This window comes from Cariama cristata, unplaced genomic scaffold (assembly GCF_000690535.1).
Source record: "Cariama cristata isolate BGI_N322 unplaced genomic scaffold, ASM69053v1 scaffold8238, whole genome shotgun sequence".
In the NCBI taxonomy this organism is placed as follows: Eukaryota; Metazoa; Chordata; class Aves; order Cariamiformes; family Cariamidae; genus Cariama; species Cariama cristata.
Window position 1 is genome coordinate 17,643 of NW_009629385.1, and position 23,466 is coordinate 41,108.

At 40.3% G+C, this 23,466-nt stretch overlaps 1 protein-coding gene across 1 annotated transcript in view; it reads left to right on the forward strand.

Annotated features, from left to right (window-relative positions):
- Positions 1-245: 245 nt before the first annotated feature.
- The window catches only part of LOC104165492 (death-associated protein kinase 2-like), a gene marked incomplete at both ends in the record, with an annotated part of 29,775 nt that continues 6,554 nt past the window's right edge, over positions 246-23,466 (forward strand). Inside the window, 7 exons of the mRNA XM_009705139.1 lie at positions 246-467; positions 8,033-8,171; positions 11,335-11,464; positions 13,255-13,303; positions 13,989-14,015; positions 17,773-17,925; positions 19,322-19,367. Coding sequence (XP_009703441.1) covers positions 246-467; positions 8,033-8,171; positions 11,335-11,464; positions 13,255-13,303; positions 13,989-14,015; positions 17,773-17,925; positions 19,322-19,367 — 766 coding nt within the window. The remainder of the gene's footprint in view (positions 468-8,032; positions 8,172-11,334; positions 11,465-13,254; positions 13,304-13,988; positions 14,016-17,772; positions 17,926-19,321; positions 19,368-23,466) is intronic.

A 23,466-nucleotide genomic window follows, 5' to 3' on the forward strand; every position in this document is an offset into this window, starting at 1 on the left:
ACATCTGGCCTCCCTTCTTGCCAGACACTGCTTGTTTTTCCTAAATTTCAGACACAGTAGGAGGCTACCTTGATATGCTCTAGTGACTTTAACGGCAGAATTCTGACAGCCCTCACTGTTGTACCAAGAACAAGCTTGTTGTTCAGGGGTTGCAGGATCAAGCTGTGTATATGAATGGCTTGTTTGGGAAGCTGTGATTATATGAAAGCTTTAAGAGATTTTTTGTTATCTTCTTGTCCTTGCAGTGGCCAATTTGCTATAGTGAAGAAATGTCGAGAAAAAAGCACTGGTATAGAGTATGCTGCTAAGTTCATTAAAAAACGTCAGAGTCGGGCCAGCCGTCGTGGAGTGAGACGTGAGGAAATTGAACGGGAAGTTACTATTCTGCAGCAGATTCTGCATGCCAACATCATCAAGTTGCATGACATCTATGAGAACAAGACGGATGTGGTCCTCATCCTTGAGCTGTAAGTAAGGAGACTTCCTATCCTCTGGGGTAGGATGAGGTAAACAGGAACCGGAAAGATCTGCAGAGGCTGCTAGAATATCAAGGCACTGTTAAAATGGAGCTGCTGTGTTCTTGTGCCTCGCAGATCTTGGCAGGAGAATTGAGTGAGGTTGCTGATAAATAGGCCCCCCCAGTTCATCCACGTGCACTGGGGATACAGGTGCACCTTAACATCAGCTGAGGCCATTGTTACTGAGCCAGGGAGTGTTGTCAGCTTGCAAACAGTTTACTAACAGAGGGATTACGTCATGTCTGCCTAGTGCTGCCCTGACGTGAACCTTGGGGGAAGCACAAATGGCCACTGAATGCTTATTTCATTTTTCTTTCTGCTTTCACCTCTTCCAATGCATGTGAAGCCATCAAGTCCTTTGCAAAATTTGCAGCCCTTCTCACTACTCTCATATTTTCCTCGTTTAGAGGAGACTAGGGGAAAAGAGGGGAGAAGGGCAAGGGAATATCTTTTTTTTTTTTTTTTTTTTTTTATCCCTAGACTTTGACTATCAAGGATGAATAGCAGCAGGGTGGGAATGAAGAAGAACTGCTCGCTCTTCTCTTGTTTCACCATGTGATGGGGGAAAATCTTTGCCATTTAGATCCTGCTGACAAGTGAACCTCCCAACCAGGGGATCTGTGGGCTGCTGTAGCCTCACCCCTGCATTGTGACCCACTGGGTAGCCAGGCTGCTGGTTTAGGATGACTATCCTAAACCATATATTGGCTACATAATGCAAACTGGTTTGTGCTGTTCAAGAAGAGATTTAAAACCAGCTAACAGCAGCTTCTCTGTCTGGACTGAGGAGATAACGGCTTGTTCTGCAGAATCTGTGTGTGTCCATGCCTGGAAGAATAAATGCACGGCCCAGGGAAGCTGAAAGTGTGGTCAGGAATCATCTTAACAAAGCCTTGGCTAAGGAGCCTTTGCTTAGTTGGAACATGATTTTGCATTTCAGGAAGTCACCTTTGATGCTTTTGTTTGTATTTAATCTTACGGACTGAAAGGAAGTGAGAAAACCTGGCTAATAGGTGTTTACTGTGTAGAGAAATGCTGGTTTACTAGAATAGGAAGCAGTATCAAAATTGCTGGTCTCCACAATAGCTATTAAATTACCTGCATGAATTCTGTTTGGCTGCCTGTTTCATGAGCTGATGTCTTTGGGATATAGTATTTCTAGGCTATTTCTTACACCCTATTGCCCTTCCTGTATGTTTGATGGAACTGAGATGAAACTTTTGACACAGATGCAGACCACAGACTGATAATGTAATCTCTTATAACACAACTTGCTTTGAATGTGTTCTGCCTCTTTCTGCTGCCTGGCTTGAGATTCTTAACATCCACCGTTTGGACAGACATGGCTGTCCGTGTTTTGGAAAGCTGTCATATAATTTTAACAGTGTTTCAAAGTCATCATGTTTTGGGGATTGCAGGCAGGGGTTGGTTATGTGACATTAATCTGAAATGTGTGTGGAGGGTAAAGTTTACACAGTCACCTCAATGCTGACACTAATGTATGTGTGATGAAATTCCTTCAGTTTTGTAAAACATAATGTGATGTAGAAGGACCCTAACAAATAAAGAGGAATAGGAAGTTGATTTTTTTTAAAGAAGAAATACCTCTTTCTAGCACAGCCAGGAGAGCTTTGCTCTGTGTAAATAGCATTTTTGTCTCCTGGCCTTGCAACCCAATACAAATCAAAATGACATTGGAAGAGTTATTCCTGTTTATACGACTTCAGCTTATATTGGAGAGGCTAAAGTAGAGGTTTTGTGATAAGGGACGAGTGATATCCCAAAAGAGCAAAGAGTTGCTTTTGCAGAGCTAGAACAGAACACATAGACTGGCTGCAGCAGTTTTCACGATTACTAATGTGCAATACCAAGGGAAGATGATTAGAGTGAGTAACTGATCTATCAGATAGACTGAATATACTGAAGTGTTAGATGCTACAGGAAATTATCATCGCTTTAGGTAGGTCATGTAATTCATTTCAGCTTCAGCTGCTCGCCCCAGGGATGCAAATTCTTCACGTTGAAATCAGGAGGGGCACTAAGTTGCCTGCTGCTGTTTGGCTTTCTGTTCTCAGCACTATTTGCCAGCCATTCTGGTGCATATTAGATTTGCCCTGTAGTGGCTGGGAGGTCACAGGAAGATCACTTGCACCTCTGCAGTGCATGTGCAGCTGAATGCTGTAGAACATTTGAATGTTCCCAAATTCAATGGTGTTAATGTTGATGTGTTAGTTTGAGAGTCATTTCAAGAAAATTTTACAGTTCCCTAATGTCAATTAATGAGTAAAAAAAATAATCCATCATGATAAAATTATTTCACTTTTTCAAGAAATGAAAAAAGGGAGGCACCAAGTGACTGGGTCTCTTTATACCCAAACTTATACTGGGATAATGAATTTGGATGAAACTTGGTACTTGACTTGTTGCCATTCTGGGTGTTTCATGGCTGAGGATCAAGACTGTAATAGAAGTGAGTGAATCTGTGTGCACAGATGATCATAGAGACCTATGTCCAAAGCATCTCCACCTGTACAGTTCATAGTGTGTGCTGTTAGTCTATCTTAAGGAGTTGAAAGGGATGTAAATTATCTTAGTGCATGTTGCAGATTTATATCTGTGTATTTATGTGCCTCAGCCTTCCTAATCTCCATTGAGAACCAGGGAAAACCTGAATACTGTCATACAAAGCAGAGAGTAGAATTGTGTGCCTGTGCTCATCAGAGCCAGGAATGGAAGTAGCTCTTCTAATAAATGAAGCTTTGCTAGTCAGGATGTATGGTCTTGGTCTAAGGGGATTAAATTTGTCATGTAGTGAAGGAAGACAGACATCAATTTAAGCTTTTTTGGGCTGCTCTTTTGTGGAATCAATACCACCTAGTTTACAAAGCTCTGAGTCTTAGAGGAGCTATGCAGAAGAGGACATATCCTTTATCTGTCAATTCATGATACTAAAGCCGTAAGCAAGGAGGCACCCTGACTTCTACTTACTACAGTTTTTAGGTAATGAGTAAATGATGCAATTTTTCTGTATGTATGAAGCAGGAAATATAGAGACACTGTGGCTGAAGTTATGTAGACCACATGTTCCCTAGGACACCTGCCACGACCTTGTGTATGTAATCCAGGCAATGAGGCTTTGATCCCTGAGCTAGGGAAATAGCCACTAGCTTTCCAGGGCAGCCAATGTTTAGGCCAGGGAGCATTCCTGAAGATTAATGTCACTGCTGGCAGATGGCATATAAGTCATGATAAGCATCTGTCAATTTTTAAGTATATGTCTATGGCCAAATATTGGTCTCTCTAACCATGCACTGGAAGACAGGAAAGGAGCTTGCTTTTTCTGACTGGCAGCTACTTTGTGCTAAAACAACCACCCATTTCATTACCTTCTGCTTTTTCCTGGCCTCACATGGCTCGATACATTTTATGTGTCCTATTGTCAGGCTGTAGCTTATTGCACTTTTAAAAGGCTGGATGCAACCGAGTTTTGACCTGATTAAGGCCACTGCATTCAGCTGCTGTCTACAAATTGAGGCTGATGATAATTGCTAATAAAGATAATTAAATTCTCTCTGTAAACAGATGATCTCTCCTCCTGACACTCTGATATCAGTCTCCTACTCCCTGCAGTTTATCAAAATAAGCGTTACAGCACCTGGCCAATTAATCTTATGTTAAGCTACAGTGGACTTCAGCTTCCAAAGAATGTCCCTAGTATTTGTGATTTATTGAAGAAGCTATGCTGGTGTTTAAAGGAAGCTTTGGCTGAAATGTTGACCCTCTCCCAAACTCACTGTGTTGGTACAGGCAAGACTATCTCCTCTTTACACAGGGCTTGATTCTACAGGTGCTGTTTCTCCTGTTCAAGAGCAGGAAGAGCATTGCCGAGTCCACTGCTGTTAAATGCAGTTTGGCAGGCACATGGTTTGCCCTTCCTTGGGCACATTGTTCAGGGATATGCTCTCCACAGCTTTTTGTGACCTTGCTGTTCTCTGTCCCTTGGGCCCTGCCTAGAGGCTGCTGTGCCCAAACCAAAGCAGACTAAAGGCAGGTTTGACTGGTGTACCAGTCTCCTCTATGGTAAGTGTCAAGGTAGTGTACACAAAATAAACAGCTATTTCCAAGAAGTAAGGCAGCATTGTCGTTTGTCTTTTATTGGACTTTGAAGGAAGAGCAAAGTTATTTGCTTGCTTCTTTGTTTGCCGTGGGAATAAGGTGACATGGTAAAAGGGAAAGAGATGGAACCAGAGAAAGGAATTTTTCTGTAACCTAAGGTCCTTTGAGAAAGGAGCATTTGCTTTTTTACAAGTGGTGCTGATTTAAAAAACACACCTCCCTGGATATTCAAATAAAACTTATAGTGCAGTTATGAGTGTTTTACTGCAAAGGAGTTAGTGCTGAACAGCTTTTTTTCTGGGATTCTATAATGGCTGACTTTTGGGATTGCTAGTCGTTTCTGCCTGATGGTTTCGCTGAGTTCAGGTGCATAACTTGGATAAGAATGATCCTACACTAAACTGCTTACCACTCTCTTTGTACAATTTACTCAAACCTGGTTTTAAAGCCTGAGTCTTTGTTAATGGGAAATCGTCACATCTCTTCTACTGAATTTTCCTTTAGATTACACTTTTAAGGTCTCTGCAGCTTAGGCTAATGTCTTAGGCTATACCACAAGAGACTGGAGGTTAATGGACTCTTTGTAATGTACACTGATCTCTGACCTTCAGAAAATGAAATGCTCATGTACTTGTAAGAGGGAGTCTTTTGCTGATGAAGTAACAGAGGGACTTCAGACTCCCTGAATCTTTTTTTTTGTTTCCTTTTTTACTTTTATTTTGTAATCTGTACCTTGGAAGTCCCCCCTGCCTAGCCTGATACAAGGTTAGTGTGAACTAGAGAAAAGAGGGAAAAGAAAGCAAGGAGCTAGCAAGTAAATCTCCTGTGATCCTTGTTCTTGCAGGCTGTACAGTTTCTTCAGCGATGCCTTAGGCATAGCTGGTTGCCTAGGATGTTGTTAAGGTTGCCATTGGGGCAAAATCCCTGGTGTGCCCTGAGCAGCTAACCCATCTGTTTTAAGTGACCACTCTTGGGGGCAGCAAGAGAGAAAGGGAATTAAGTACCTTCAGTCTGGGCCGCTGAAAAATTTTCTGACAATCCTCTGTGTATCAAAGAAGATTCCTCAAAAGAAAGTTGCCAGTCTCCTCCAGGCAGGAAGGTATCCTCTAACATCCTTAGCACAGTCCTCTGCGCCAGGGAAAGGTGAGGGAACAGCTTTCACAAAGTAGCTCAGCTTGTGTCCTCTCCTTAAGTGGCATCTTCTTTTGCTGGTGTTGGAGAACTGGAGGCTGGGCTACATGGGCTGTTGGCCTGGCCCAAGAAGGAACTTTTATTCTTAGTCCTGATTAAAGAGTCCACCTTAAGTAACAATCACCAAGGTGATTTTACAGGGTAAAAGAGGAACAGGGAGTAGTGTGCCTACATGGTTAAATTCCAGAAAAGTACAAGAAAGTGTCCCAGTACAGCTGGCTTCCTGATGACCTGGCCATAATGCTTGCCACAGGTGATTGCTTAAGTGCAGTTTGAATAGAAATCATTAAGGAAATGGGACTTGCCTGCTCTCTGTACACAGATTTGACCAAGAGACTACCAGGTTTTACTTAGGAATTTCTTCACTGGGCTTGCTACAGTCAGCTGTAATAATTTTTAAACTAAGGAACCAAGGCCTCTAAACCTACTACAATATGGAAAGGAGACAGTATTCCCTGGCTCCTGAAATGCATGGGGTAAACCAAAACCTGTCCAGTAAGGCTCATGGTAGTGCTGGTACCTTTGGTATGTATCACCTAAAAAGAAAATCAGAGGCCAAGTAAGAGTCTCACAGGCTTGAGTAACTGAGATGAATAGGAAGGAGGAGGCGGCAGCCAGAGACAGCAGTTGCAACATATTCCTGGGTCATTTAAGCTTACTTTTGTTTGCCAGCCATTTAGTTGTCACAATTAAAGCATCAAGTGACTTCTGTCCAGGTGAAGTGAGGTGAGTTCTGCCCAAGTGAAGTATCTTGCCTCATGTTGCTTAGAAAGTTTCTGACTATGTAGGAGCTGCAAAAAAAAATAATCCAGTAATCAATGCTCAAGTCAATAGGCCCTGTGTAAATCTCTGCCTTTGGAACAGCATGGTATGCTGTCACCCACAGCAACAGTAGAAGCTAAGAAATAAGCCCAATGTCTTTGTGGCTTTTGACACATTGTTCTTGTTTGCAGTTGACTTCTCTTTGCAGTTTTTGTAACTGTTCACAATAGTTTCCTCTGAAAGAGGCAGAGCAGGGAATCACCATCTTGTCACCGCCAGTGTTGTGTAGGACCCTAGGGTCAGAGGAACGATTGCACAAAAGACCTCTGCAGTGCACAGCGTGATCTAACTTGTCCATAAGTCACAGCACTCAGTTAACTTAGAACATTTAAACCTGCCTGTTCTTTGATAGATATTTTGTCAGACAACAGGGCCAAAAGCTTGTTTTCCAAAATGACTGTTGGATCTCTCAAGTCTTGTGCTTGCACTCAATGGTGAGCACAGACAGGTGGTACACCTGAGCCCAAGAGCAACAACCACTTTGTAGGTGCCCCGAACAGTAAATCTGAATGATAATAAATCAATAATACCAATGACAGTGTGAACTGGAAACAATAAATGTAAGCATAATAAAGAATAACAACTGCAAACAATGCCCAATTCAATATCTAGATTGTCCTGTTTTATAATATATAGAAAAATAACTCTGGAGCTCTCAATACAAGGCAGAAAAATGAAAATAGAAGTCTCGCATACTAAATATGCATGGAATGTATTTCAATTTTGATGTGAAAACTCATAGTAACTAGTAGCACTTCCATGATGTGGGAAACCAATTTTAAGGACCTTCCAAGCTGCTACAATCTGCTTTCTTTTTAATATTCAGCAAAACCCAAATGCTTTCCTGTCAGTTATGTCAGGCAAGAATCTGTATTAGAACAACGTAATGGCTCTTCTGGAAAGGAGATAGATTCTGTTGGCAGATCTTATTGCCTCATGTTTCTGATGGCAACTGATAAGAGAAGTAATTCTTTAACAGTTGTTGACTATTACAACTTGTTCTATTTCCTCTGTCTCATCTAAAATGAAAATGTTGAAAAATAGCAGTTGAAGTGGTTAACATCAAAGTCTACCTATTGAAATATGTACACGTCTGTAGATTCATCAAACACTGTACCTTTTTTTGGTCCTTTATAATCCTTGATGAATCAAACCTTGCAGCATTAATGAATTAGGGAAATCTAGTCCTTAATTTACAGGGGAGAGAGCTGAAGTCAAAAGGAAGTTTTGGCACATCTGGGACTGGAACACAAAACTCTAGATTGTCTGCAAGACTGGCCTTTAACAGTATGAAGTTTTTTTGCTACTTCAGTTTTATGTGCTTACATTTATTTTATGTCTTGCAATGCAGCAGATAACAGGATGTTTTCTGTTGTGTTTTGCAGGGTTTCTGGAGGAGAACTTTTTGACTTCCTGGCACAGAAGGAGTCTTTGAGTGAAGAGGAAGCAACCAGATTCATCAAGCAGATTTTGGATGGTGTGAATTACCTTCACTCTAAGAAAATTGCTCACTTTGATTTAAAGGTAAAGGTGCTGATTTAGACTTATTGTCATTTTTTTAATGACGGGCTGCACCTTCTACAATTTTTTGGGTATCTGTGTTTCGTATCATGCCTAAAATAATAGGTAAGACCATTTTAAATGCAATTCACGGCTAAGTGCTCCAAGGCAGACCTTTATCAGGCCTGTGGTAACTTTTGGATGGGCTTATCTATTTACTGACTGAGAAAAAGAAATTGTAAGTCTTCATCCTTCAGCTGTTTACATTTGGGATACCATCCAAAGCATGCTGTTTTAAAAACAGAGTAATTAAAAAAAACAGAGTAATGTACAGAAGAAATGCATTTTGGGGAAGAGGAGGGCCAGATCCAACTAAAAATAACTGTTGCTGCTTCCAATCCCCAGTGTGTTTAGAATTACATGAGTAGTATGTGTCATCCAGTGCAGTTTGGCTAACAGAAAGACTTCTTACTTTCTTAGCTGCTTAGGGCCTTGAAAGCACATCGCGCAGAGCTCTCTTTCTACTATATCAAGTGACATCTATAGCTTTGGTCCTTGACTTTGATATCAGAACAGCTGACCTAGACAATACAGAAGAAACTGTCTGTCTCTCCCTTTGATTGTGACCTACGTAGGTGAACATGCTTCTCTGAAGCTAGGAGTCTGTTGTCCGTTGGAATGAAACTCCTCGAGACTAGAAGAAAGTGCTTTCTCAGTAGCAGACTCACAGCTACTGAACGGGCTACCTCAAACATTGCTGCTTCCAGAAATACATTCAAAGTGCACTTATCCCCTAGGAGAAAGCAGAATAAACCAGAAAGGGAGTGGTTTAAAATGAAGGAAAAAGGAAGAAACTCTACTGCTTGATTACATGTTCCTTGTCCCAACTTTAAATCCAGGTTACCTTATTACTAATTACTAATTATGTGTGTGCTATAGATAGACTCCTCCCAGATTCTTGGGATATATATCCTGATTCCTTGGGCTAAATGTGTGCCTAATGCTGTCTCTGTCTTAAATTGCTTGATCTTGAGTCAGTGTTAATGGCATGTATGTAGTTGTCACAAATGTTGCAAATCACATCGAACCTAAGAAACTGGTTAGCAAACTACTATCCAAATCTTCATGGGGTGCATGTGAAAAAATGCAGGAGATACGTGAACATAAAAAGGATGTGCACTTGATTTTGAAATTACCATGTGAATCTAGAAGCCAAAGACTGAAAGTTTTTGCTGTGTGTTAGAAAACAGTGTAATATCCAGTGGCACCAAATTATGGTGAAAATATAGGTGCAAATTTTTCTATACTGATCTGTAGCTACTAATTTTGATATTTAATACCAGTAATGTCAGGTGGTCAATGAAGATGTTACAAGAAATGCAAGACAGAAATCAGAAAGGAGAAGTAAAGAATCATTTCACTGATAGTGAATATCAAATGACCTAAAACATATTCACAGAATAACTCTCCTGGGTTTTATAGGGCTGGGTTTGGAGTTTTGCTAGTGTTAAATTAGATGTGTATTTTTAAGCAGTGATCTGATTAGATAGAGGATGATTCATAACTATCTCGTCACTTGACAGGGCTCCATCGACTGCAGTGGAGCTACAGTGACTTACACCACCTAAGGAATAAAACAGTCCAAGAGGTAGCAACTGTGACTTTTTGCCATTGAAGTCTGTTCTGTCTGCTTTAAACAAGCTTGCATCATTTATCTGAGGTGAACGCATATGCCCTAGATCCATGGAAGAAAAAACGGACTTGTTAGCCTGATGCTAAAATATTCTTGGTCCAATGATTGTGACAATAAATTATTCATATGCTCTCTTTCCCAGTGCAGCTCTGACTGGGAGTAAGTGTTAGCAGGAGCTGCTTCCACGTTAGGATCTGCTGTGAAAAGGCCAGGCAGCTGCTAGCAGGGAATCAAACTGTCTCACTATTGCTCTTGAGCTTATGATTAAGTTATGACAAATTAATACATTAAAGTTCTTCAGGGGAGATATATTGAACCCATAGTTTACTCTGAAACCTGTGAAATAGGGCCAAGGTAGGGAGCAACTAAGGCTGAGAAATTTAGTTGAAGAAATAAGTTTATGAAATATCTGTTATGTCTGGTAAAGAAAGTAAAAGTCTATGGTTGAAAAAGTTAGCTTTAATTTCACAGTTCTAGCTTCGGATCCCTACAATGCTGTGAGAAATGCTACGTGTTCTCTTAATAGCTTGCTGTCATATATGAGCTAGGACCTCTGATCCCAACTCTCTCCATTTTCCGGACCATTCATATAGTAAAGAACTTTCCTGGCCTTGTTGCAGCTGTGAATTTAGTCTCATAGAGGGGAGTATTTTCCTTCTCTAAGTAGATTTCAGATGTGACTAGAATCCCTCAAGAAGCATTTAATAAGACATCTTCCAGTGGGTTACAATACAATATAGGGACAGCTGGGCAGAAATAGTGAGGTTTCCCAGTGTAAATTCCAAGAACAGATCAGTAATGTTGCTGTCAGTCAAAATATTCAGTGGTGCAGCTCTCCATCAGGATCAAGCAATGGCAGTCTGCCTCTGCACCAGGTATCTGCATTGCTTCAGCTACTTGCTAGCTGCTCTTATGTGTGCACCAGTTGTTGTAACTCAGACAAATCCAAGGGGTCAGGGTGTGACATCTTCCCAGGAGGCCCTGTGGGCCAGGGATATATTTTCTGTTTTAAGAGGGGACAGGATGAACTGAGCTTCCACTGTGTTATATCACAATGCTGCGGGGCCGATAACCTAGTGGTTTATCATGTCAGATTGGGGAACTACATATGGTTGTGTGAAAAACTTCTGTCGCACTGTGAAAACAAGGGTATCTTGTTTTCATCCTAGCAATAACCATCATTAAGAAAATAAGCTTAGGAGTGCTAATGGGAAGATAAAGTGAGACTTTGCATGAGATAAAATTAAAGGAATGGAAATACTGCTCTTAATAGATTTACTTTGCTTTTATGAAGTTCTGGTCCATTCAGTGATGTCAAATTTCACAGTTGTCATCCATTTATCAAAAGGATGAATTGTAAGTGGTTAGGCATGGGTATGTGTTTCTTGTTCTACAGTGTTGTATATGTGAAGAAAAAAAGGCACTTGAGAACTCTGTTACTTTCTCAAGATACTAATATTATAATAACAAAGATCTATATTTTGTTATTTTTAGCCTGAAAATATTATGCTTCTAGACAAGAATATCCCTATTCCACACATCAAACTCATTGACTTCGGCCTGGCTCACAAAATAGAAGATGGAGTTGAATTTAAAAACATTTTTGGAACTCCAGAATTTGTAGGTGAGCGAGTGACCCATTCCTTTGTCTCATATTGCAAGTTCCATGAGGAAGTTGAGACATCTTTTCAAAGTTAAGAAGTGAGGGATAGAGGTAGTTTCAATCTCATTTGTATCAAGGTGACCTAAATATAGAGGTTTACTTTATTTCTATAAATTGGAATAGGTGAAAGGTGCTTTCTATAAACGGGATGTGCTACTCCTGTGAGAGGAGGTTGCTGCCAAATAAATATTTAGAGATGTAAATTCAGGACTGAGATTGTGAAACCCTGCAAACACAAATTATAATTTTTTGCTTCTTGCCTGAGGCAAGTAAGCTCTCTGTGTTGTAGTACACAGGTACACAATTACATGGGTATCATAGAATGGTTTGGTTGGAAGGGGCCTTAAAGATCTCTCCACTTTAGAGACAAGGATGTCATGCAGGACAGTGTCAAATGCTTTGCACAAGTCCAGGTAGATAAAGCCAGTTGCTCTTTGCTTATCTACCAACGCTGTAACCCTGTCATAGAAGGCCACCAAATTTGTCAGGCACGATTTGCCCCTAGTGAAGCCATGTTGGCTGTCACCAGCCACCTACTTATTTTCCATGTGCCTCAGCATAGTTACCAGGAGGATCTGCTCCATGATCTTGCTGGGCACAGAGGTGAGACTGACTGGCCTATAGTTCCCTGGGTCTTCCTTTTTTCCTTTTTTTTTCCCCTTTTCCAGTCAGCGGGAGCTTCCCTGGACTGCCGCAGCTTCTCAAATATGATGGATAGTGGCTTAGCCACTCAGGCTAAGTTCACTCAGGACCCGCGGATGCATCTCATCAGGTCCCGTGGACTTGTGCACCTTCACGTTGGTGCACCTTAGATGGACCTTAGATGGTTTTGAACCTGATCTTCTCCTGTGGTGGGCAGTTCATTCTCCCAGGCCCTGACTTTGCCTTCTGTGACTTGGGCGGTGTGGCTGGAGCACTTGTTGGTGAAGACTGAGGCAAAATCTGTATCATTGCTTTCCAGCTAGAACTGCCTCACACTGTACACCTGTTGAGTACAAAACCCTCACCTCCCCTTACATTTTCCCACCTGATTCTTTTTTTGTTACTCACTGATTCTAATTCTAATCTGTCTTGCTTGGATTTTAGGTTAATCCTACTCCTTTCTACTAGTTTCTGTTAGAGGTTTTGAGGTTGGGTTTTGGGTGTTAGGTGGCAGGGAGAGAATTGTAATTCATATCCCAGTTAAACAGAACTGTTACAGACACCTTTTTTTATCTCATTACCTCACTTTGGTCTTTTCTCTTGCATGCAGTCTTACACGGGGATGTTTTCCAACACGAAAGTGTTTCTTATAAAGATAATAGGATTTGACATGGACAGCAATGTAGTCTGGCGTGTAATTTCAATCTCTTGCCCAAGGGCTGTTTCTGATTGGCCATTAGAAACTAGTTTTAATGGCACTAGTTAAAAACAAAACAAAACCTCAGATTCTTAGGGGTAACGGTATCCTTGGGAGGTGAAATAATTTGTTATTTGTTATAATTTGCACTGTAATTAGTGTATAATATCTGCTTGACCCTTATTCTTGAGTTGCGTTATGCTGCAAGTTACTCTACATAATCTCTTCTGGACACTTGTGAACTTGAATTCTTATCAGGGCTATAAAACTATAAACAGTGCATCCTATAACTACCTTTCCTTTTTCCCACCTCCCCTTTCTCCCTCTTGGTAATTCTTGATCTGCTACTCAGTTCAGCCTGGTAAAAATTTGTTACCTCAATGGCTCATGTTTGAATACATTTTTCTTACAGCTCCAGAAATAGTAAACTATGAACCGCTTGGACTAGCTGCAGATATGTGGTAAGTTTTTAACTTTTTTTTTTTTTTCCCCTCCAGGTTGCCTACTATTACTTTTTCCAATTTGCTCTGAATAGAATGCATTCTACTACAACAAATTAAAAACAAAACAAATAACTTAAGTGCAGTTAATAAGTCTTTTTTCTGTCTTTCCATTTTTATGTATTCTTTTTAATTAAAAGCTAAGCATTTAACTTCTGCAAAATTACAATGAAAAACTTTAATGATGGCAGATATAGAGTTAACAGTGTGCCACTGTCCACTGCAGAGGAGCACTCTTAAAAGAAAACATGTTCCTGCAGCGCTTGTGATGGCTTTATTTATAAGAGCACTGCATGCAGAGGAGACCTGTGTACTAATCTGATCTGCTGAGAAGGCAGACAAAAGAAGTCACCTCAAGTAAAACATCTTTGCTTCTGTTTCTTGTATTTCTGGTGTGTACTGTAGTAAATACCTGCTAAAGTAGAAATACCTAAAGACACTTCAAATATCCACATTACTTGAAGTTATGTGTAAAATTCACATTTTCCCTGAAACACCATTCTTTAAGAAAGATATTAGCAGTTATCTAAGCCCACGATGGCTCTTCTGCCTGTACAGCAGCTACTATTGACTTTTTCATATTGTGTATATTGCAGAGGATACAGGTCATGTAGAACCCTGTGAATTAATCTCCTTTGTTTTTTAGGAGCATAGGAGTCATCACCTACATACTGTGAGTACAACAGATTCACTCCTTTAGAAGTGTTCCTAAAGCACTATTGCACTAGTACGAAACAGCTCTCCCCTTTAGTTATTTAAGAAAGGAGCTGCGCACATGGGGTGGGCAGTTGTTTGTCTCATAGACAAATGTTTTCCTGCAGCCTTTTCAAGTTTAAAATAAGGGTTAAAAGAAGAGGGGCTTTCTGAGCAGACAAAGAACAAATATCTCTAGCATCACTGGGCATTTCTGCTTCTTATGGGACCTCATCAGCTCCAAATGGTAGAGGATGGAAAAGCCCAAGCATATTGGTTGCTCATAGATGGGCTATGAGCTACCAGTGTGTGGAGAGAATAGGAATAGCAAGTATAATAGTACCATTTACAAGGTGAGTTATTTCAGGTGAAAAGCGGAAAGTTTTAAGTTGCTTGTAAAGGCAGCAATCTAGATTACTCTGAATAAATATGGTCAATCATATTCAAAAAGGTGAATTTAAGCTGGGATAGGAGCAGAGAACTTGAGTCTGGGAACTGAGAATTCATCTTACTAGCTTTAACAAGCCAATTTTTTCTCCTGTAAAGCAAAGGCTGGTTGGGAGTATCGTTGCAGTCAGTAAGCACAAGGGAAAAAAAAAGATACTTTTTAGAAGAAAAGCATGTCGACTGGTAATGAATAAATAAAAGTAGGAAATTATGACGAACTCAGACTCTCAAAGAAATGAGGTTCTGTGGGCATCCTGGGGACAAGCAGTTGAGAGAGTTTTAAGATGGAGCTTGACAATTTGTGAAACTGCTTGTGTGGCAACGGATGCATGCAATGGAGGAACAGCAATCATTGCTTCAAGAATTCTTTCCTGTGGTTGGATACAAGAATTACAGAAGCAGTCAGGGATCCTTGGACCTAGCTGCTTCCATTGAAATCGAGCTCCTGTGACTGGTGGAGAGCAGTGCGTGGTGGATACCGCATGTTTGGAAATGCCTCTCCTTAACATTCCTACCCTGGGCTTTTGCTGTTCCTTATGACACTCAGAAGACTAACTTGCTGCAAAACTTAACGAAGGTGCAGTCTACTATTAGAGGGATTTGCACCACACAGCTCAGGGCTCAGTACAAGTATAGAGGCTTGAAGGGGAGGGATTGTCTTTTCAAGGTGGAAAACAAATGTAGTGGAATTAAATCCACTCTTGGGCTATAGCCAAGACTTAGGCCCCAAAACCTGTAAAAGATCTATGGTCTGAGAAATCAGATTCAATGCAACAAATTTCCTTCTGTCCTATGGTGCAGAAAAACATAGGGATACTGGCTGAGCCCAAGCCCAGGTAAAGGGGTTTGAAATATTGTCCAGACCCTTGCTTTTTATCAGCACTCTGGTCTTCACTGACACATGTACTTGACAGGACATTAAACTTTGTAAACTGCTGTTTATGTATGTTCATAAATTATGAGAGGAAAACTTAGGAGTTGAAGATAAGCAGGTGGGAATACTTGCTATGCGATTACAGTGACGCACAGACAGCCAAGTGCTCTCGAGGTTTTTCTGTTGCGTTGACAGTTCTGTCCTGGGGGCAGAAGAATGAAGCAGGTTTCTGTACTCTATCCAATGTAGGAGATCCGTTTTACCTGGTTGGCTAGTAATGATTGCCATAGTAATTAAGGTTGAAAATTGCCTCCCTACAGAAGATCAGAAAAAGAGAGTGTGCTTTTTATAATGGGAGGGTTCAGCTTGCATGATACGCTATGTACTAGAAATTTGTATGCCTTTAACTAATATTGCCTGTTAATTTTAAAGCTTTTTGTTCTGAAGAATTCTGAGTAAATGGGGTGTGTTTAATGATACCACCTACTTTAGCAAACATGGCAGCAATCAAATGGATGCCATCATGAGGTGCAGAGAGCAAAATGCCTACAAGTCCTTAATTCAGTAGCTAGTGGAGTGATTCACTGGGTTGTAAGGGCAAAGCCTTTATTACTGAGGTCTGCTGATAGATGTTTACAGGCACTCAGGCTGGATATGACAAAAGTCATTTGCATTAGGTGTTAGGATTTGAGAATCCTCCCATTTCACAGACCTCAAAACTGATCCCAAAGAAAAAAAAAATTTCAGATGAGAATATAGAGCACTGTTGGCTTTGCCCTTTGCCTTTCAGCGAAGGGCCACAAGGTGGAATTACAGCTGCTTCCTGGCACAGTTTTGGGAAGGGTAAAAGAAACCAAGGCTCTAGGGCAGGTTTCTAAGCTTTAGTTTTGGAACAATGCCTGTGGTCTGTGGTGAGGTGCCTGCTCGTAGCCGCCTTTGTGGCTAACAGAAATGGAACAAAAGCTTAAGAGGGAGTATGTAAAACCTGTTAAGAAGTGAGATTGACTGTGGCTTATGAGGTGAAATTTACTGCATGAAAGACAACTATTGGACCTCATTCATACTGCTTTGCTGTGTCAGCTGCTTTGGTGTCATTGCATGATTGTAGAGGGAGAGGAAACACTTTATGCACCTAAATGTTTATTCTGTGGATAAAACCACATGTGGTAGCTGGGGACTGGGCTGAATGGCCCAGGTGGTCCCATCTAACTTTCTACTTACCCCCAAATTCCCAGTCAACATGGTAATGGCAATACAGACAGGGTGAAAGGTCTGTTGAGCAGGATCATGTAAGCAAGCAGTTTAGTATTCAAAACCTCAGTTTAGATCCCAGGATTTTGCTGCAGTCCTGTTTTGAGCCTGCTGCATCCTGAAACTATGCTATCAAAGCTAGACATAATAGATAAGCATAAAAATATAATAATTAAAATAGAAGACTTTTTTAAAGGGATGAGATCAGTTTCCTTGGTATAAACAACATTTCCCATAAACCAGACTTTAGCAAGTCAGCATCCCTGTGGATTGGAGGAGGGAGGGGAGGGGAGAGAAGGCAAAGCAGAGCAGGAGGAGTCTGCAATGAATCTGTTCTTGACACTTGAGTTTTATGGAGCAGAGGTAAATAGTCATTGAAGATGAAGGTAGTCAGTCACAGCTGAGAGAGAGGCAAAGCAGGATGAAAGGTTTTTCTAAGTAAAGATTGCTGAAAGACATTTTATTATGATGATGTCTCCATTATATCCTTGCAGTTGGAGCAGAGTGCCAACAGAATGAAATTTTGCATTGTTCAGGACAGTTGGATTTTATTGCAGCCAAAGTCCTTTTGTTTGTGGATTTCTTTTAATGAGCAGCATGGCCTTACCTCTCCGGCAGAATTGGCCCCTAGGCAAGGCCATGCACCTGACTTCCAATCACACATCATATTTTGGTTCCAGCTGAGCAAGGTCTCTCGGCTGAACTCACTGTGCAGGGAACTTGTCAGTAGCTTTGCAGACAGAAAGGCAGTAGAGGCAGGGCTTTTCCCACCCAAAGAAAATCCATAGAAACACTACTTTATCTGCCTGGAGCCAATAGAAGCTTCTGCCTGGTAGTGTTTGTGGGTTCACAGGGATAGAGACTCTCCTCAGCTGAAGCTTTTTCTATTTTGATTAGCAATTACTTCAATGAGACACTTAGGAGAATCTGTGCATTTTTATCTGTGTGCACACATTAGTGCTGCACTAGAGACTTTCAAGACGAGTCTGACTCATAACCACAGACGTGTTGAGCCAAAGCTGGACCTGTTATTTCCCATGTGACATGGCTGCTACAACACGAGATCCACAAATGTCCTGAGAGTATATTACTCAGTCACTGTAATTTCATTAGGGGACCTCTGTTGTTTATTTTTCCAATTGATTCTTCTTTCTGGCTTATCTAGGCTTAGTGGTGCATCGCCTTTCCTTGGGGAAACTAAACAAGAAACACTTGCCAACATCACAGCTGTGAATTATGAATTTGATGAAGAATTTTTCAGCAATACCAGTGATTTGGCAAAAGATTTTATTCGGAAACTCCTGGTGAAAGATACACGGTAAGTAAAAATTCAGAAAGATCCATTTGCTCTGAGATAAACCTGGTGAAACATAGCCTGACGAGTAATCTGCAAAGCTTTCCCCGCAGTGTGTATTGCCATTCAAAAGTAAGGCAGGAGAATGCTGCTGTTCCTCTAGTTAATCACTGCACCCAGAAACCCGAAGAAAAGGAACCAAATCTCCTCAGGTAGATTTCTCTTTCAGGACTGAATTCTCACCTGAGTCAAGCTGAGTCAAGTACAATAGGGTATAGGTGAAGGGCTGAAAATGGTGCACAAAACCTCTAGTTCAGGGTAACTACCATTCCAATATTTCAGTCTATTATGAACTACTTGCAAGGAGGTGACATGATCCCAGAATATGCTCCCAGTGGCACAAGGGCAGAAAAATCTTCACATGTGCTCATAGTGGAATTATTCCTTAAGTGTCTCTGCATCTGTTGTACTCACTCAGAATTTGTGTGACAGCTATGCAGATCTTTATTCCCAGTTTATACGAACTACAGAGCATTTTTTAGTTTTTCTTGCTTTTAATAAAGTGCATGCAGAAGTAGCATTTCCTTCCCCATAATCCTATTTGTCCTGGAGGGAAGTCAGGCCATTGCAGTTCTTTCTAATGGCTTCATTAGGAGAGAAAATAGGTATTAGAGAGAAAGAGGCAAGCTGTTCGATCAAGATTTCTGGAAATCCTCAGGCCTTAGAGTAGGCTAGAGTAGGTGGGGTTTGACAAGAGGCTTGCACAGGTCTAGCAACTTCCTTTTAAGAAAGGACAAACCAGTGATACTGATATTTGTCCCATGTACAGAGGCAGTTCCTGTGCAATGCTATGTTTCTACCTTTGATTATCAGTGCTCTTAATGTGCTGTCCACCAAACAGCTACAATGCAGAAAGAAGTTAGGATTGATCAGGTTTGATTAGGTTTGAAGTATTCCTCACAGAAATGTTGCTTTCAGGAAATGGCAGCTCCTGCAGTGATGCAAATCGTGTTCCAAAGGACAGTTTTGGTATAATTAATGTTGTATATCTTGATTCAGACACAGTCTTCTTAAAGATGTATAGAAAGAATTTATTTTCTAAGCATGTAGGATGAACAAAACAAAGTAACATTTTATCACGTTTTATGGAAGAGTACACAAAAATACAGGTAGATTTTGACTGAAGAAGAACTAAAATTGTGTGGAGTGAGGGCAGCTCCTTACTGAAACTTAGAACAGTTACTAAACTACACACAAGCAGTATGCCTCATGGAGAAACATAACCCTGAAATTTGGAAGTCCTGGCATTATCTTGATAAAAGCTTCATACAAAGCTTCTGAGAAGTGTAGGTCAATGGATTTGTGTACCAGGTATTTCTCATTCAAGTCTGTGGGGTTTTTTTGTGTTGTTGTGTTTTAGGAAACGGCTTACAATTCAGGAAGCTCTGTCCCATCCATGGATAACGGTAAGACCAAATAAAGAGACAGATCTTATTTTTTGCCATGAGCAAAGCAGAGATGATGTTCTCACTCTTGTTGGTGTGTTAAATGGAAAACTGCCCTCTAAGTACTTGGTGACCCTAGGTATCTCAAAGAGATGTACTAGGAAGAAATTGGTTGGGTCTGATCAAATCCTTGGATTTCTGCAAATGACTTCTTTTATTATTATAACTTTCAAAAAGAGGGTGACAAAGCTTTGATGTTTGTTGCACGTTACAGTATCCTACATTAGACTGGGCTTTGCATTTTTCCATTCTTCTCTGTTCGCATGGACATACACTACTTGTTGGGTTTAGTGCTTTCTTGAGTTGAGAGTCGAATACAGCCAACATGGAAAATATAATTCCTCTCAAGATATAACTGCTGTACCAAGTGTGCTGATTTGCTTACATTTGTGTGTCTGTATTTTTTCATCATAAACATTGCTTGCTTTTGTGGATAAGTCTCTTATTGAAAATAGATTTAGCTAATCTCAGCATGACTAATGAGGATGTTTGAAATTCAGTTTTTGCTTTGCATTGCACGAAACATTAACTGGAGTGTTTTCAGGATTGTTGTTTTTCCTCTTACAAATATTGATAGCTTTGAGACTGTTAACTGCTAAAAATTAACATGAAAATAAATTGTGGCCCTGTTATTTACACTTATCACATTGGAATGAGTACAGATCACTCATCACATTCGATTTTGGGTTTGTGTGTGTGTTTGTTTTTTCAAAATCAAATGCATGAAGGAAAATCTGTGGGAGCAAAGAATTTCCCAGCATGGTGGAAGTTCAGACTGCATCCTTTGTGTAAAGTTTTTGAATTACTGCACTGTCTTGTAAACGTTCGGTAATATTGGTTCCTCTGTCTGACGACTCACCAGCTGAAAGAAGAAACAAAAGTCCAAGAAAACAAGAAGGTTGAGAACACACAGCTGAAGACAAAACGCCTGAGAGAATACACCATAAAATGCCATTCGAGTATGCCTCCCAATAATACCTACATCAACTTTGAGCGCTTTGCCCAGGTAGTAGAAGACATTTCACTTACGGAACGGGGTTTCAGCACTTTGGCTGCATCCCACGATTCCTTGCAGGAGGACATTGATGCTCTGGTTTCCATTTACAATGAGAAAGAAGCTTGGTATAAAGAAGAGAATGAAAGCGTGAGGCACAAGCTGTCTCAGCTGAAGTATGAATACCGTAAAATTGAATCCCTGAAAAGACATCTACAGGATGATATCAAAACTGTGGGCACTAGTCTTACAGGCATAACTGGGAAATACGCTGATCTGCAGAGTCAGTTTGAATCTCTCAGTCAAGAACTTTCTGAGGAACTCAAGTGGATACAGGATTTGATGAGTAGTTTTCAACTGGAAAATGAAGCTTGTGTGAATGGAAACTTTGACCCTGTTTTCAACAAAGATATTAATGAATCACTAATGGAGCTGTTGAATAGATCTCGTCGTGAAGAATTCATTGCAGGGTTGAATCTTGATGTAGCAGGATCAAATCAGTAATGCTGTAGATCAGGCTAGGTGCAGGGTTTCCTGCCTGTTTCAATGTACAGCAGTTTAAAAAGTTTTCAGTGCCTAGATGCTACGCAAAAGCATCACCTACAACTAAAATAGAAATTCTGATGTATTGCCTGAGATGCTGACCAAAACCATAAACTCCCAGTGGTCTGTAGTGTTGAAGTTTTTCTTCCTGTGTTTGGTGTCTGAACATACAGGAACTAGATTATCACAGTGGTATGGACACATCAAACCCTACAGCCTTTTGCATTGCCTATATCATACTTCATAATGTATTACAGTTCCTGAAGATAACTGAGTAATTAGCTTGGAATAAAAAGTAGGTCAGTCTGTACTTACTGGAAGGTGGGTGCCTGGAAACTAATAAAAAATCTCATGATAGCATCTTTGGTTGGTTGAAGGAAAGAGTCATGTAGACCTGCTGCAGGCAGTTCTGTAGACCATATGAGAGAAATATTTGCAAAGGTTAAATGTCTCCTGTAAAATGAAGTAAATGGTGTAGTAATTTAACATTTAGCTAGTACTGTGGAAATTCTCTGTGAAATGGCTGCTGATGAAGAAAAGTTAAGATTATTTTTTTAGGACAGTTATGCGAGGTGAAATCTTTTACCATCAAAGATGTTAGCTATTGATTAAATCTTTAGTTTAAAATTCAGCTAAGTTTCCTGTCCTATACCACAGAAATTCTATTCAAAAGACACAATTTCAAACTTGTAAGGAACTGATCAAATGACTGTGTATGTAATTTTACAGTGCAAATATTAATTTGTGAGTGATAAGTGATAACACAGATCTCTGGTTTGCTTTCTACAGTAAAGAAGATGACAAAACTACAACTAATTTAATCTATGGTGTGCGATTTGAGACTAGTGTTTTTGCTGTGAAGATTTTTTTTCTTAAATTTTAGAAAGTAAAAGAAAAGATGGCCCAAACTTGAATCCTGCCCTGCTGTCTTGTATAATCAAATGACTTCTTTGAAATACTGTATTAATATGCGCAGATGTACCCATCTCGGTTTTGGACACAATAAACAGTTATTTATGGAGGATGCAATTGTTCCCTGATGGTGTAGTTAGTGATTGAAAAAGAGATGTCAAGCTTCTGTGTACTGAAAAGAGTTGCCAGCCTAGGTTCTGCAGCTAGTTTACACCCCTTAGCTATATGAATTTGCTGCAAGGTGACTGTTATGCAGCTACAAAAATCAGTGAGATAGTAGCCAGCCATCCCTGCACCATGGCTCAAGTCCATCTAGAGTGGATCTTTATATATGTGTGTGTACATATATATGTATATATTAGAGTATGTCTTTCACTGCTCAGCCTCCCTCCTCCTTTTCCAGAGAAGTTAATGACATAACTAAATTGAACTATTGTTGTTCCTAACATTATCAAGAACAATGTTTCCTACTTTGAGATAAAAAGATAAAAGCATGCTCTCATCCAGTTTGTGTAGAGTACAGCGGACCCATCGTTGCCATGTCCTCGTAAGGACATGCAGAGGCTGGTGAAAATTCAGAGTTCTGAAAAAAGTTATTCATTAGGGGTGTTGTTACTCCTGTCATTGCATTTGGTGGAGGATGGAAACTGGATGTGCCCTCTGTGGCATCTTTCTTTGCACAAGATGTAAAATTTTCAAAAGCCTCAAAGTAGTGTAGATAGCCAGGAGATGTCTCTAGCAAGCTGGTGCTGATAGTTGGGGAGAATTGGGCTCCACTGTGACAAACAGTATTGAGAATTTTACATATGTCCATTTTTTATTCTCTCAGAATGCTTTGGTCATCACTTCTGTAGGTTCCTTTAAGCTGGAAGACCCATGAAATACTGTCCAAGAGAACTGGAAGACAGGATTTTTTTATGAGGGAGGGAGTTTTAATTCTTAAAACGTAACTTAAAGCTTAGTGAGAGTTAACATCTGCAGAAAAGACTCTCAAGAAAGAGAGTCTGCATTCTCATATTCTCTGTTCATGTAGAATTTCTTTATGAACAAGTGCACGGGCATGATGAGAAGGAACATTAAATGAGGTCACTCTGTTCCTGAGCATGTTTGGGTGAGGTTAATATTGTTGTGACTCAGTTCTTGAGGCTAGTGCTCTCTGAGCTGAAGGAGGTCACTGACATACTGCTTTTGAGAAGATATTCTGATGACTGAGAAAATGACAAGGTCACTGTTTTGCAGGCTGCTTAGAAATTGATAGGCAGTTATTAACAGTCTGGCATGCTGTAAAGTGAGCTATTTTGATTCAGCGATGGTTCTACTGCTGAAAGGACACTCAGAAATTTTTCATTATGATTGTACAGCTGACATTTAGCCAGTGACATTTTTGCCACTTCAAATGGATTTTTACTCGGTGTTTTGTTGCACCATGCTAGCCATCTGCAGCATGGAGAAGTGATATTTAATGCTTAGATGTCCCAGTTCTGTTGCATGCAAATGGTACATACATCTGAGAAAGAGACCTACCTGACAGCTTGGCTCCTTGAATTACTGCTGAGATATCTGAACAAATGCTATACCTACAGCATTTGATGAGAAAAGTGAATTTGCTGT